The sequence below is a fragment of the Moschus berezovskii genome, chromosome 21 (assembly GCF_049115385.1).
Source record: "Moschus berezovskii isolate FMDL1 chromosome 21, NW_MosBer_1.0, whole genome shotgun sequence".
In the NCBI taxonomy this organism is placed as follows: domain Eukaryota; kingdom Metazoa; phylum Chordata; class Mammalia; order Artiodactyla; family Moschidae; genus Moschus; species Moschus berezovskii.
Genome location: NC_142480.1, coordinates 25788009 through 25802367, shown reverse-complemented (window position 1 = coordinate 25802367; position 14359 = coordinate 25788009). Strand labels below are relative to the sequence as shown.

The 14359-nt window shown below is 47.7% G+C and overlaps 1 protein-coding gene across 1 annotated transcript in view; it reads left to right on the top strand.

The window, feature by feature from the left end:
- Positions 1-13412, top strand: part of NPAS3 (neuronal PAS domain protein 3) — a 981309-nt gene extending 967897 nt beyond the window's left edge. Inside the window, exons 10-12 of the mRNA XM_088829495.1 lie at positions 5782-5929; positions 9524-9648; positions 11878-13412. Coding sequence (XP_088685621.1) covers positions 5782-5929; positions 9524-9648; positions 11878-13268 — 1664 coding nt within the window. The 3' untranslated portion in view covers positions 13269-13412. The remainder of the gene's footprint in view (positions 1-5781; positions 5930-9523; positions 9649-11877) is intronic.
- The last annotated feature ends 947 nt before the right edge of the window (positions 13413-14359 follow it).

Sequence of the window (14359 nt, the reverse complement as noted above, 5' to 3'; positions counted from 1 at the left end):
CGCCATTTCTTTCACAATTAGAGGTGGGTGATATTTTGACACTCAGAGACAAAAATGGTCAGATGAGCAGGGCTGGAATGGTTCAACCAGGAAGATCTAAGCCTTTCCTCATCTCTGATAGCTTCTTCTCACAAATGTGGGGTCAGCCCTGTCCTGCAGAGCACAGTCTGTAACTCAAAGGCATCTGTAGCTTGGAAGGTGGGATAGCGCTCGTGACAGCTTCTTGGTTTTTCTCAGAGCTGAGCCATAGCAGCTGAAAGGAAGACTTCGGAGCTTGAAAGAGCATGTTCTAATGCAGCAGCAGAGGCATCCACAGTTATGCCTGGGACCAGCCAAGACTGTAGGGGCATCTGGGAAATTTACACACTCAGCCTCCCCGGTCTTCACATTTACCCTCCAAAACCTAAGACAAGGCCATTTCAGTGTTTCGAGATCCTTAAATAAAAATTAATTCCTGGACTTCCCTGGTACTCTGGTGGTTAAGAATCTGCCTGCCAATGCAGAGGACATGGGTTCGATCCCTGGTCTGGGAAGATCCCACGTGCCACGGGGCAACTAAGCCTGTGTGCCACAACTACCGAGCCTGTGCTCTAGAGCCCATGTTCTGCAGAGAAGCCAATGCAATGAGAAGCCCGCACAGCACAACTGGAGAAAGCCTGAGCACAGCAATGAAGACCCAACATAGCCAGAAATAAATACTTAGGGGAAAAAAGACTAATTCTTCTTGCCCAAATTTAAGGACATCGCTCTGGAAATGTTACGATGTGATCATTGAGTTCAGTAGGCACACAGAGGCTGCTCTACCAAAAAGTTTGGACAGCAGAAAGTAAACTTTGAGATTAATTAAAGAGAAGATGCCAGGTTATGTTTTAGAAATACTCAGACCATATCATGGAGCAAGACTGAAAATATGATTCACATGAGTATTCCTCTCTCTCGGTTTCTTCTCGTTATAGTTTGAACATATTGTTATGAACGTTCTCCTGGGCTCATGGGTTTGTTGAGTGTCTATCTCTTTTCAAGGGACAATTAACTATTTTTTAAGGACTTCTGTATCAAGTAACTTTGTTTACGCGTGCTTAGACATGTCCTACTATTTGCAACACCATGGACTGTAGCCCACCAGGCTCCTCTGGACTCCATGGGACTGTCGAGGCAAGAACACTGGAGTGGGTTGCCATTTCCTTCTCCTGGGGATCTTCCCCACCCAGGGATCAAACCCGTGTCTTCCGCATTGGCAGGCAGATTCTTTACCACTGAGGCATCTGCAAAGCCCATATCAAGTAACTTACATCATGCTTATTTCTGTTTTTCTCCACGAAAGGGATTTTGTAAAATAGACTAAAACAGTCTCTCATTTCTCTCCATTATTTAAAGCTAGAATCCAAAAATAAAAATAACAGCCCTGGATTAGAGAGAATCGAGAAAGTTTTTGTGTTTATCAAGTTGTCTAACTTACTACGAACTAAAAATCCCTTTCAAACTGGCACCAAGGTGGCTTTTCTTCTTGAGCTGATTAGAACCACATGAGCTCAGGGAAAGCTGTCAGATCCTGCCTCTGGCACAGCTGGAACGATCCAACTGATTTGCCAGTATGATTTTTAAAAAAAAAGAAACTTCATCCACAAATCATACATTTATGTTCTAGAGCCTCAAGCAAAAATTATTCCCTGTTCATTTTAAAAGAAGCAAAATTCCACTGTGACCTCTTTTATAGGTCCTCTGGAAAAACAAAAGCACTGGGGTGATCTTGTGGGCAACATTTCATATAGTAGGAGCTAATTGTATAGTGTCAGACTTTATTTTTGGGGGCTCCAAAATCACTGCAGATGCCGACTGCAGCCATGAAATTAAAAGACACTTACTCCTTGGAAGGAACGTTATGACCAACCTAGACAGCATATTAAAAAGCAGAGACATTACTTTGCCAACAAAGGTCCATCTAGTCAAGGCTATGGTTTTTCCAGTGGTCATGTATGGATGTGAGAGTTGGACTGTGAAGAGAGCTGAGTGCTGAAGAATTGATGCTTTTGAACTGTGGTGTTGGAGAAGACTCTTGAGAGTCCCTTGGACAGTAAGGAGATCCAACCAGTCCATTCTAAAGGAGATCAGTCCTGGGTGTTCATTGGAAGGACTGATGCTAAAGCTGAAACTGCAATACTTTGGCCACATGATGCCAAGAGCCGACTCACTGGAAAAGACCCTGATGCTGTGAAAGATTCGGAGATGGCAATGGAAACCCACTCCAGTACTCTTACCTGGAAAATCCCATGGACAGAGGAGCCTGGTAGGCTGCTGTCCATGGGGTCGCTAGGAGTCAGACATGACTGAGCGACTTCACTTTCACTTTTCACTTTCATGCACTGGAGAAGGAAATGGCAACCCACTCCGGTGTTCTTGCCTGGAGAATCCCAGGGATGGGGGAGCCGTCTATGGGGTCGCACAGAGTTGGACACGACTGAAGTGACTTAGCAGCAGCAAGGAAAAAATTGAAGGCAGGAGGAGAAGGGGGTGACAGAGAATGAGATGGTTGGATGACATACTGACATACTGAGCCAGAGTTTGAGTAAACTCTGGGAGATAGCGAAGGACAGGGAGGCCTGGGGTGCTGCAGTCCATGGGGAAGCAATGAGTCAGACACAACTGAACAACAGGAGCTAACTCAGAGCCAGTCTTATCTCCGTTATCTAGATTCCCATAGACATATTTGGGGGGGGGGGTGTCATTCAGAAAACACTGATCCTCGGGAAACAGTCATGATCTAACACCATGCTAGAATGTCTCCCTTTTCAGAATTCCGTTTGTCAGACTGGCCCAGAGCAAATCAATGGATTAAGTCAAACTTATCTTCTTGAGCTGATAGTGATGGGCCCCTGGATCTGCTCTGTGGTGTTGACCATATTAAGTAAAGGCACTCAAGTAGCTCCTGATTCCACAGGGAACCCCTCAAGGGTCCTCTCCTCCCGAGTCTTTTCACCACCACTTCCTCACTAAGCCTACCTGGCCTTCCTGTCTCTCACTGAGGTCTCTTCTCTTTGCCAGATGGCCCCTGGCCTCGGTGATAAATAATATCATGTAACCATGTATCCTAATAAAGTTGTATTTATCTTCTCAGGAAACACAGATGCACCTAATCAGATCCCGAGTCATGCTGCCTGAACCCAAAAAGGTGACACCACATCAGTCTTTTAGCAAATAAAGCCTTTCTGTCCCTTCACAACACACACATGGGGCCCACTCCCAAAGCTGATGTTTCACTGGTCATGCATTCCAGAAAGATTTTGCTTCTTTGTTTATAAGTAAGAAAGTATTATTAGGAAGCGGGTAATGATCTTTATGTTGATTCTGCAGATTCTTACTTGGCTTTATGATTTTTGTCTCACTTTGCCCCCTTGCTGTGCACTGCACGGGGCTTCCCAGGTGGCGCTAGTAGTAAAGAACCTGCCTGCCAGTGCAGGAGACATAAGAGACGTGGATTCTATCCCTGGGTCAGGAAAACCCCCTGGAGGAGGGCATGGCAACCCACTCCAGTATTCTGGCCTGGAGAACCCCATGGACAGAAGGTTGCAAAAAGTTGGATTAGACTGACGCTACTAAACAACAGCAAAGCACTGCATTGTGGAATACTTTTTTTTTTTTTTTTTAATTTTTGCATGCTTTGGGTTAAATTCTAGTCCAAAATCCCCAGCCAGGCTGGGCTGGGCTGGCCTAGCATCTCAGTGTTTTCTTCATGTGACTCTAAAAAAGGGACTTCTTAGTCTCTTTGCCTTTATTAAAAAGTGTAAGACCTTTTGAAATAAGCCCTTATTCCAGATACACAGCAGGAAGAATTATACACCAACCACTGATTGGGGTACTCTTAAGTTTTCTCTGTGAAAATAGTGGGTAGAATTTCATAACCCATCGTTCCTCTATTAATAGTTAACCAGGCTGAGAGGATCTGAATAAAAGCACATCTTGTTGCATGCAACAATGGTTTGACAGAAGAGCTGTATGGCAGAGTCAATATTTTACTGCTTTCAGCTTCACTACGCAGTTTTGTAGCTGGGGAAGCCATGCATGCAGAATGGCAGAACTTACAATTGCCTACAAAAGCAGAGTACAATCCTACCTGTGGAGCCTCGCCACCAAGACAAGTAACAGTTCTGGGTTTTAAAAATACCCTAAACTGTAGAATAGTTTCAGAACAGAGCTCATCACTCTTTGAAGCACTCATCAAAGCAAGCCATTTTCAGGCAACTGTTGAAACATAAGTATTAAATTTTACAACCATCCATTTGGTGTATTTTGCGACCAAAAAAAAAAAAAGAGAATGAGAGAAAAGCATTGAAGTTTATGTGTTTATGGATAAAGTATGTGGAGGTTTGATATTTGATCACTTTCAGAGCCAAGAAGAGTAGCTCAGACACAACGGGAAGAGCTTTCACAGCCTTAAACACAGCTCTTTTCCAAAGTGACTTCCCTTTATCCATCCACACCCCCTCCCCCCCAAAAAAAATCAAAATGTACTTCATGAAACTATTGTATATGAAGCACTTATTAGCCATAATTAAATGGACAATATGAATTTACTACGTCTTTAGGACTCTGGCTTGTTCTGGTTTAGAGCAAGATGATTAATGCAAATACATATTACTTGAGATAACCATTTAGCAGCTAATTTAGCCAAATTTATTACAGCAGTTAGAGGTTTTTCATTTTAGCAGACGGAGACAAGGACATGCCAAAAGTGGGCAGCGTGGACGAGTGCACACTGCCCTCTAGTGGCCAGCCAGCCGGCGCGCTGTTGTGGGAGTGCAGTCACTGAGAATCCTATCCAAGTGATAACAGCAGGTTGTGCACGTTTCCGGCATCCTTTTAAACCCTTCCCATCCACAGCACTTTATTCCAGGGGCTGATTTACTGCACTTTCCCCCCTTTTACTAGCTCAGGAGTACCCAGATACAAATCAAATCCATTTCAACTTGGCAAGATTTTGGTTAAAGTATCACTTTTAACATCTGCATTTTAAAGCTCTCTTTCCGTGGGTATTTAATGGCACCGTTTCACATTACTGATTGTTTTTACTTGTTCCTTCATTTGGGGCCATATTTCAGCGTCCGTGCGGAGCTGTCACTCTGTTTAGCTCTAGCCAAGTCAATCCTGTGCCTCCCTTAGGCCAGCCTTTCTCTCTGACTTGGTGAGGGAATGTATTTTGTTCCAACGTTCAGCAAATTCTCCCCAGAATCTCCCAGCTGACCCATGTAGATTTAGTTCATGCTATAAATTCTGTTCAACAGGATCAAAAGGCACCGATGTATAAGGAGACAGGTTGAGATGGCTCGCGCTGAGGTGAAATGATCAAAGACAGGGGGAAGGCATCTTCGGAACCATTCAGACATCCAGAATCACAGAGGGGGCTACCTCGAAGCCATGAATAAATCACATCCAGATTTGCCTGTGGTCCCATCTGACGTCAAACCCTCCCTTGACAACATCCACGCCGCATTAAGCGTTCTGTGAGCCAGCAAGATCTGCAGTCCTGTTATCCTTCCTTTCACACCATGACTGCCCCAGATGGAATCAAGTCCTGCTACAAACATAGTAACCCTAGCTCCAGAGCTGCCGCTCCACTGAATTGGTGATTTTATTTGTCCTACTAATGGCGTTCTACATTAAGCAGACAGAGGGGCACCCCGACTCGGTGCGGGACCTCCTCTCTCTGAGCTTCAGACTTTGCAGAGATGATGATTTCATCCCAGTCTGAAACATGCAATGCCTTCTGTTTTGTGTTTTCACTAGTGCTGAATAAGGGCCAGTGTGTGACCAAGTACTACCGCTGGATGCAGAAGAACGGAGGCTACATTTGGATCCAGTCTAGTGCCACCATAGCTATTAACGCCAAGAACGCAAATGAGAAGAATATCATCTGGGTGAACTATCTTCTGAGGTATATTTCCAAATTCTTTCTCATTCCTGTCTCAGTTATAAAACATAAATCCCGATGGTTAATAGCTTACATGTTGTATTATCTTTTGACAGTTTCTGGTGTGGAATTATTTGGAAATTCTGCTTTTCCTTCCACAAGAGTCAAAGAAATGGGAAAGGATCAAAGTTATGTCAGTAGGGACTTCCAGGGCAGACCTGTGAACTGTTCAACGGTTCTTGGTCAGCCAACATTTGGGCAGCTTTGCAGAAGTTGCTTTGGTTTCCCCACAATCATTCAGGCCATATAAAGAACACAGATGTTTGCCTCCAGTGGAAACATTCAAAAAGCATCTCCTTCTCCCCAACACACTCTCATACTCATGCACTCCAACCCCTGCAAAAATGGTGTGAAAGGGGATGGGGAAGTGGCAGAGTTCATTATATTCCTCCTGTATCCCATCCCTTTGAAGCCCTGAGCATATTACATAGGGTTAGAGTCCTCAAGCACTCAAGTGTAGGTAAGTGAAGGGAGTCACTTCACTAGAATCGAGACAGTTTCAGTGTACAAATGAAGGAGTCTTCTTTTGCCTGCTCTGTGATCTCAGGCAAGTGTGACCGCGACTTGAATGCATCCTCAAATTTATATCCATTAATGCAGCCAAGCTCACAGCTTCCTGAATTCGAGTGTGCCTCACCATGCCTCTCCGCTTCCTCAAATGCTTGCTGCCTATATATTCGGACAAGCACCACGGTAACCGAGATGAAGAGCCCGGGTGGTCTGCATCTGGGGACCAGCTGTCTGAGATCTTCTCCACCAATCCTGCTAGGAAATTCTCCAACTGCCCAGTCTGGCTCCCTCCCACCACCGTCATTCCACTCTTTGGTTTCTCTTGGCCTGAAGCCACCAAGCAGGGCCCACACATGGCCTTAAGAGGTGAACTGCCAGGAGGTCTTCTGAATGGAAGTTGTTGCCCTTTGGCTGATAATCTCAACGGGGAGTACCTGAATCCCGTTTTCCTTTGAGACTGAGATGCTGACAGCCGTGGCTCATCAGCACACTGATCCTTCAGTGTGTTTGCCTCCCTTGGTGACTTGAAGGCATGAATGTGCTTGCTCCCAATAGCATATCAATCAGACACTAATGATTATTGCTCTAGAGAGGGCTTTGATGCGTACCGCTTAGAAGAGTCTTCATTCATCCACTTTCTTTTTCCTTTTTTTGACCTCTTCTACTCTACATTAAGTCTCTCTAAAGGTAAAAGTGTGGGTATTTAATGGGGCTTTCTCCAAGGCCTGCTTTTCATGCAAACCATGCTCTGTGATATACTCAAGGTGGGTTCTGCTTTCAGGGAATTCTTTTACTCAGAGGTTTATAGAATAGTCGCTCTAGGCAACGCAGAAGGTTATAAAAACTCACATGCCAAAGAGAAAACAGAATAACAGTATTGCAGCATTGATGTTCATTGGCTAGGCAAAAATGGTGTTGTGCCACGGAGATCCATTATTCTTAAAACTTAGATGTTAGTGGGACTTCCCTGGTCCATGCTGCAACTAAAGACCCTGGGTGCTGCAACTAAGAACCAGTACAGCCAAACAAATAAATAAAAATAAATATTAAAAACATTAGACATTGGTAAGAGGGACACAGAAGTCTGAAAGATGGCTGTCCCCCAGCAGCTGGAACCTCAGGCACTAAACTCATCCCATGGTTGTTCACCTGATTCAAGATTTCTTCCCATGTGGATCTTACAGCCTCATCAGCCTCATGACTTCCTACTCTGCCCTCAAACAGAGGGAGAGGGGAGGGTTAGGAAGAGGTCAGTCTGTGCTACTCTGGAGCGACACTCTCGGTCCAGACAAGGATCACACGGTACAGGCTTATGAGCATTGGTTGCTCCTATTCCACCCAGTTCCATTTGGAGAGGAAGGAAGCAATTTGGGTATCAAAGACCAGCCTCCTGGCTCAAAAAGCCTTGGCCTCAGGCCAGCCAGACCTGTTTCTGCAGACCTGAAGACTCCCCGTGGGTTCACTACTAGAAGACTGTCAGTTGGAGGACAAGTAACTTGTGAAACCTTCATGACAGCTGGAACACAGGAGGCAGAAAAAAGATGAGCTCCAGCGAGAGGGAGGACCCCCAAGTCGGCCACCCACCAGGATCACTTCCTCGCCTGGAGGTCTACAAAGACAGGCCTTGGCCTTGGCCAGACAGCAACGACTGAAGTTGGTTCTCCCCTCCCATCTTCTTATCCTCTGTTCCTCCCCGAGCAGTATTTTTCTGCTCCCTCTCCTAGCCAGAGTCCCTCACTTCTGGGCCCCCTCCAGGCTTGCAGTTCCCTGTTCTGAAATTACTTCAGTCATTTCCTTCAGTCTTCTTCCTACGCCCTTACAACACATGGTAGAATCACAGAGACTGCGTAAGGGTTAAGACCACCTTCCCACCATCGGCTCAGCTGATAGTCTAGAGAAGGCTCTGCTGCTGACGCTAATTCACACTAAGGAGTGAATGCTAAATGCCCGATCATTTATCTTAGAGAATTAACGCCACCCTCCCCCCACCCACCCCTGGGATATTGGCGATTGTAGAGCAGTTACTGAAACAGTTCCTCTTTGATATAGGAATTTCACTAGAAATGAGCCAGGATGCCAGTTATCATCAATGGTAGGTGTCTGGCTGACTGGCCATGATATCAACAGGAAGACAGAAGAGGGCATTCTCCATTTGGAGGAAAGAGGCTTTCCTTGTACCTTCAGATTATGGTAGCCTATCCTGCTTGGGTGCCAGGCTGGCCTTGGAGTGGCATTTCATGAAGATCACTAACTCAGACTGACCGAACACACTCCCTTTTCCAGGAGAGGCATTCTTCTGAATTAAAAATGGAACAAAAATTAAGCACTTTTGTGCAGATGGGGTTAGAGCTATTCTGTTAGGGCCTCTTTCACACTGGGACTCTCCCCACTGCAATCAGATCGCAGCTAACAAGCCACAGGTGTACACCACATGAGCAGATGAAAATGTGATTGTAATGGGTGTGTTGACAGTTCAGTAGCCATAATCTGTGCCGCCCAAGGTGCACCTGTGCATCTGTCAGATCGTGAGGCGCTGGGGGCTCTGCCCCCCACCACCCCCACCACCGTCCCCGCACACACATAGCCTCAGAGCCATCTGAACAGCTGAGGAGCTCCATAAGGAGCCAACACAAGGGTACTGAAACAATGGCCTCATTAGGAGCCCAGGAGAAGACAGAGCACGCCAGGAAGCAGGGAGACGAACTGTTGAGGGTACTCTGCGCATCCTCTGTTCCCCCAGGTGTGAGACGGGGTGGAATGTTAAGCAGCACAGTTCCCTGGCCCCCAGTGGTATCTGATTACTTAAAAGCTTTTCAGTGGCTTTCATGTAGCATTTGGGTATTCAATCATTGTAGCAAGGTGCCCCAGCCATGCAATCCAAGCTTCTATAAAAGTCCCATGAAGAGCTGAGAAATGATTTCATGGTTAGTCTTCTGAACTCTCTGAGCACCCCAAAGTTATGGGCACGGAAGTGGAAAAAGGATGGTCAAAAGCGAGCCATCCGGAATGGGTGTGTGCACTCCTGATGAACGCCTCCCTCCCCCACAGCAACCCTGAGTACAAGGACACCCCAATGGACATCGCACAGCTCCCCCATCTGCCGGAGAAAACTTCGGAGTCCTCGGAGACCTCTGACTCTGAGTCAGACTCTAAAGACACCTCAGGTATTACAGGTATTACAACTTCTCCATGTTCTGCGGTTAAGGCTTGCCTTTCCAAACATGAGGGGTGGGCAACGGCCAGAGGGCCGTCATCTGAATGAAATAACTGGTCAAATTTTATATAGAGAAGTCAGTCATGTCAAGGTATTACTGAGCCTTTCTCAACACACATATGTATATATACTTATATACCACTACATACATATGTACATATTATATATGTGTGTGCGCACATATAAAACACACACACTTATGTATGTGGTACTATATAAATATACACATGTATATGGGCTTCCCTGGTGGCTCAGATGGTAAAGAATCTGCCTGCAATGTGAGAGACCTCAGTTTGATCCCTGAGTCAGGAAGATTCCCCGGAGAAGGGAATGGCAACCCACCCTAGTATTCTGGCCTGGAGAATTCCTAGACAAAGCAGCCTGGTGGGCTACAGTCACTAGATTCCAAAAGTCGGACAGGAATGAGTGACTGACACACACATAAAGAAAGAAAGAAAGTGAAGTCGCTCAGCCGTGTCCGACTCTTTGCGACGCCGTGGACCGTAGCCCACTAGGTTCCTCCATCCATGGGATTCTCCAGGCAAGAATACTGGAATGGGTTGCCATTTCCTTCTCCAGGGGATCTTCCCAATCTAGGGATCGAAGCCAGGTCTCCCGCATTGCAGGCAGATGCTTTAACCTCTGAGCCACCAGGGAAGCTCAAACACATACATGTATATAAATATGTATAACTATATACATATATGCATGTTGTTATATATCAATACACATAGGTATATTATGTATATATACACAAATATACAGAGACTGACTGATTTTGCCATCACTTAATGTCAGCCCTCCATACAGAAGAAGCCCTGCCCTAACCCCATAGCTACCTCCACCCTCTTTACCAGAGCAGACAGCAGGGCTATCTTTGTTGCTCCAAGACAGACTGTGATTTTGTTCACATGTTCACCAAGCTGGGATGGAACCCCTAAAGTGGGATACTCAATGGCATCAGTAACTGACTCTTTCTGCGTGCTGAACTATTAGTCATTTTCTGAATCTATGCTGAATAAATCCACGCTCTCCCTTTCCTAGTTATTTTGGGAAGCAGACTGAACAGTTCTTTGGAACAGAAAAGTTAACATAAAAATTTATTTTTCCTCCAATCCCCAGTCCCCTTCTACAGGCACACATAGATCCAGGGAGCACATAACTCAGAGAATTTACAACTGCAAAAATTCCTTCTAACCCAACCTTTTCTACTAAATAAAGGAAAGCCAGAGTAAGTGACGTGATTTGCTCAAGGTTCCAGTCCAGGCTGCCATCCAAAAGCATGTAGCAGAGCCATGAAATCAGCATCATCCCTAAATGTTTTTAGGTTATATTACTAAGAAAACCTATTCTCCCTAAAATGTGGCAGATGACTAGGGCTCCCCCACCACAAGCCCCATCCATTGGGAACCTGCTCCTGTGAACACATATCCCTCTATTCCAGATAGCCTCAGGGAGGCAGGAGGAGGTGAGAAGGCTCTTGAGAGTTTTCTGCATTCATTTGAGGGCCTTCACTAGGGCAGAGTTCCAGAACAGATGATCTCTGCTCCTTGTTTATATAGTATATAGCAGTGAACCAAAAAGACAAAAATTTCCCTGCCCTGTGGAGTTTGTATTCCAGTTGGGGGAAAAGACAGAATAAAAATAAAACACACAAATGAATCAGATGACATTCAGTGCTGTGAAGAATAACAACTCCAGGAATAGACAGTATGGTTTTCGATAAGGAGCAAATATTTGCCAGTAGAAAACGCACACCTCTGTGGGAGGTCACCTTGCAAATCATCATTTTCCTGTGCCACTGACACCTTATTCCAGGTTATTCATGCTGATTCCCTGAGTATTTCTGCAGAACTTCTCAAACGTTAAGGTGCCTAAGAATCACCTGGGGATCCTGTTCAAATGAAGGATCCCATTCAGTAGGTCTGGGTGGACGCCTAGGATTCTGCACTTGGAACAAGTCTCCAGGTGATGGGGCCCGTGCTCTGGGAGTCACTCCCCCAACCCCCATAACCTAGGTCCTCACGAGAGAGAAAGCCAAGGCTTCAGGTTTCCAAAGTGGTGGAGCAAGCAGCAGCTCAGGATGGGACAAGACACCCAGCCCTGCCCTGCCCTCCCCTCCCCTCCCCTGCAGGTGAGAGGTGCGCGTTGTGCTGCTAACCTGACATCTGTGTCTCCCCCCACACAGAGGACAACGAGAACTCCAAGTCCGACGAGAAGGGGAACCAGTCGGAGAACAGCGAAGACCCGGAGCCCGACCGCAAGAAGTCAGGCAACACGTGCGACAACGACATGCACCGCAACGACGAAGGCCACAGCTCCAGCAACCCGGACAGCCGCGACAGCGACGACAGCTTCGAGCACTCGGACTTTGAGAACCCCAAGGCGGCCGAGGACGGCGGCGCGGGCGGCTTCGGCGCGCTGGGCCGGATGCAGATCAAGGTGGAGCGCGGCTACGTGGAGAGCGAGTCGGACCTGCGGCTGCAGGACTGCGAGTCGCTGTCGTCGGACAGCGCCAAGGACTCGGACAGCGCGGGCGAGGCGGGCGCGCAGGCCTCCAGCAAGCACCAGAAGCGCAAGAAGCGGCGGAAACGGCAGAAGGGCGGCAGCGCCAGCCGCCGGCGCCTGTCCAGCGCGTCGAGCCCGGGCGGCCTGGACGCCGGCCTGGTGGAGCCCCCGCGGCTGCTGTCGTCCCCCAACAGTGCCTCGGTGCTCAAAATCAAGACCGAGATCTCGGAACCCATCAACTTTGACAACGACAGCAGCATCTGGAATTACCCGCCCAACCGGGAGATCTCCCGCAACGAGTCGCCCTACAGCATGACCAAGCCGCCCAGCTCCGAGCACTTCCCATCCCCGCCGGGCGGCGGCGGCGCGGGCGCCGGGGGGCTGCACGTGGCCATCCCGGACTCGGTGCTCACGCCGCCCGGCGCCGACGGCACCTCCTCCTCCGCCGCCGCCGCCGCCACGGCCCGCAAGACTCAGTTCGGCACGGCGGGCCCCGCGGCCTTGGCCCCCGCCGCCTCCGACCCGCTGTCGCCCCCGCTGTCGGCGTCCCCGCGGGACAAGCACCCCGGGGGCGGGGGCGGCGGCGGCGGCGGCGGCGGCCCGGGCGCGGCCAACTCCTTGCTGTACGCCGGGGACCTGGAGGCGCTGCAGAGGTTGCAGGCGGGCAACGTCGTGCTGCCGCTGGTGCACAGGGTGACCGGGACTCTGGCGGCCACCAGCACGGCCGCGCAGAGGGTCTACACCACGGGCACCATCCGCTACGCCCCCGCCGAGGTGACCCTGGCCATGCAAGGCAACCTGCTGCCCAATGCGCACGCTGTTAACTTCGTGGACGTTAACAGCCCGGGCTTCGGCCTCGACCCCAAGACGCCCATGGAGATGCTCTACCACCACGTGCACCGGCTCAACATGTCGGGACCGTTTGGCGGCGCGGTGAGCGCGGCCGGCCTGACGCAGATGCCCGCCGGCAACGTGTTCACCACGGCCGAGGGACTCTTCTCCACGCTGCCCTTCCCGGTCTACAGCAACGGCATCCACGCGGCACAGACTCTGGAGCGCAAGGAGGACTGAGCGGCGCCCCCTGGCGGCCTGGCGGGGTCTCCGCCCGCCCCCGGAGGCATCGTCGGCGTTTTCGTTTAGACCTTTGATTCTAGCACTTTGAATTCGAGCAGGTCAGCATCTTCTCTTCGCCACGACGGTCCCCGTTCCACCCCCTTTTCTTTCTTTCGCTGGACTCATTCTTTCCTGTAAAGATATTTTTTATTTTGGGGGGGCCTTCCGAGGGTCAGACGACCGGTTGCCTGCCCTTTTGTCTTCTGAGATGTGTGTTGGGTTGTTTTGCTCTCTTTTGCATCTTTATTGAGATGTCTTTCATGTGTATATGCCTCTGCCATAGAATACTCAGTCTTGTGGTCAAGAGATTTCTCAAGTGACAACCATTGGGTGTTCTTCGTAAAGATCTTGATATGATCAAGATTGAAAAAGACAAGCATAAACAATGTGCCCTGTTTGACTAAGTCAAATGAAATGGGGTGGTGTTTTGTTTCTGTTCCTGATTCCTTTGAAAATAGGGGGATAGCATTTTAGAATTTTATGCAGAATTTAATTCTCTTTTTATGGTTAAGATTTTAAGATTTTCTTACTTGCACATAAAAATAATTTGGGTTCTTAAGCTTAATTTCTGGCCTGTGACTAGAATGTTTAAAAACAAAAAGTTGGACTAAATGTTAATTACTGAAACATTAACTTAATTTCTAAAACCATGGTGCTATCATTTATTAATCTGTAATGTCTTCATACAAAATGCAGCTCCTGGGCTGGGTTTTGGAAAAAACAAAAAGTGTGTTCTGTCCTGGTCTGGAGTCCATTGCTGCAGTCTCCTTGGTTAGTTAAGACAAAGCCCTCATTAACGTTTGCTGCAGGACTTAAAATTTACCTCCCAACTAACAAACATAGCCTCACATTAAATTTAATGGGTCAGGAAAGCCCTTTTTAAAAGGGTTTTTGGAAAACTCAATCAAACTGACTTGAGGAGCAGTTTAGGTACATTCTGCCTTTTGTTGAGCTTTTTTTCTTTCCTTTTCTCAGTCTAACTGAGGCTAATTTTTACAACTTCAATAACACTTCAGAGTAAAAGACGGAAAAAATATTTAACATGTTTT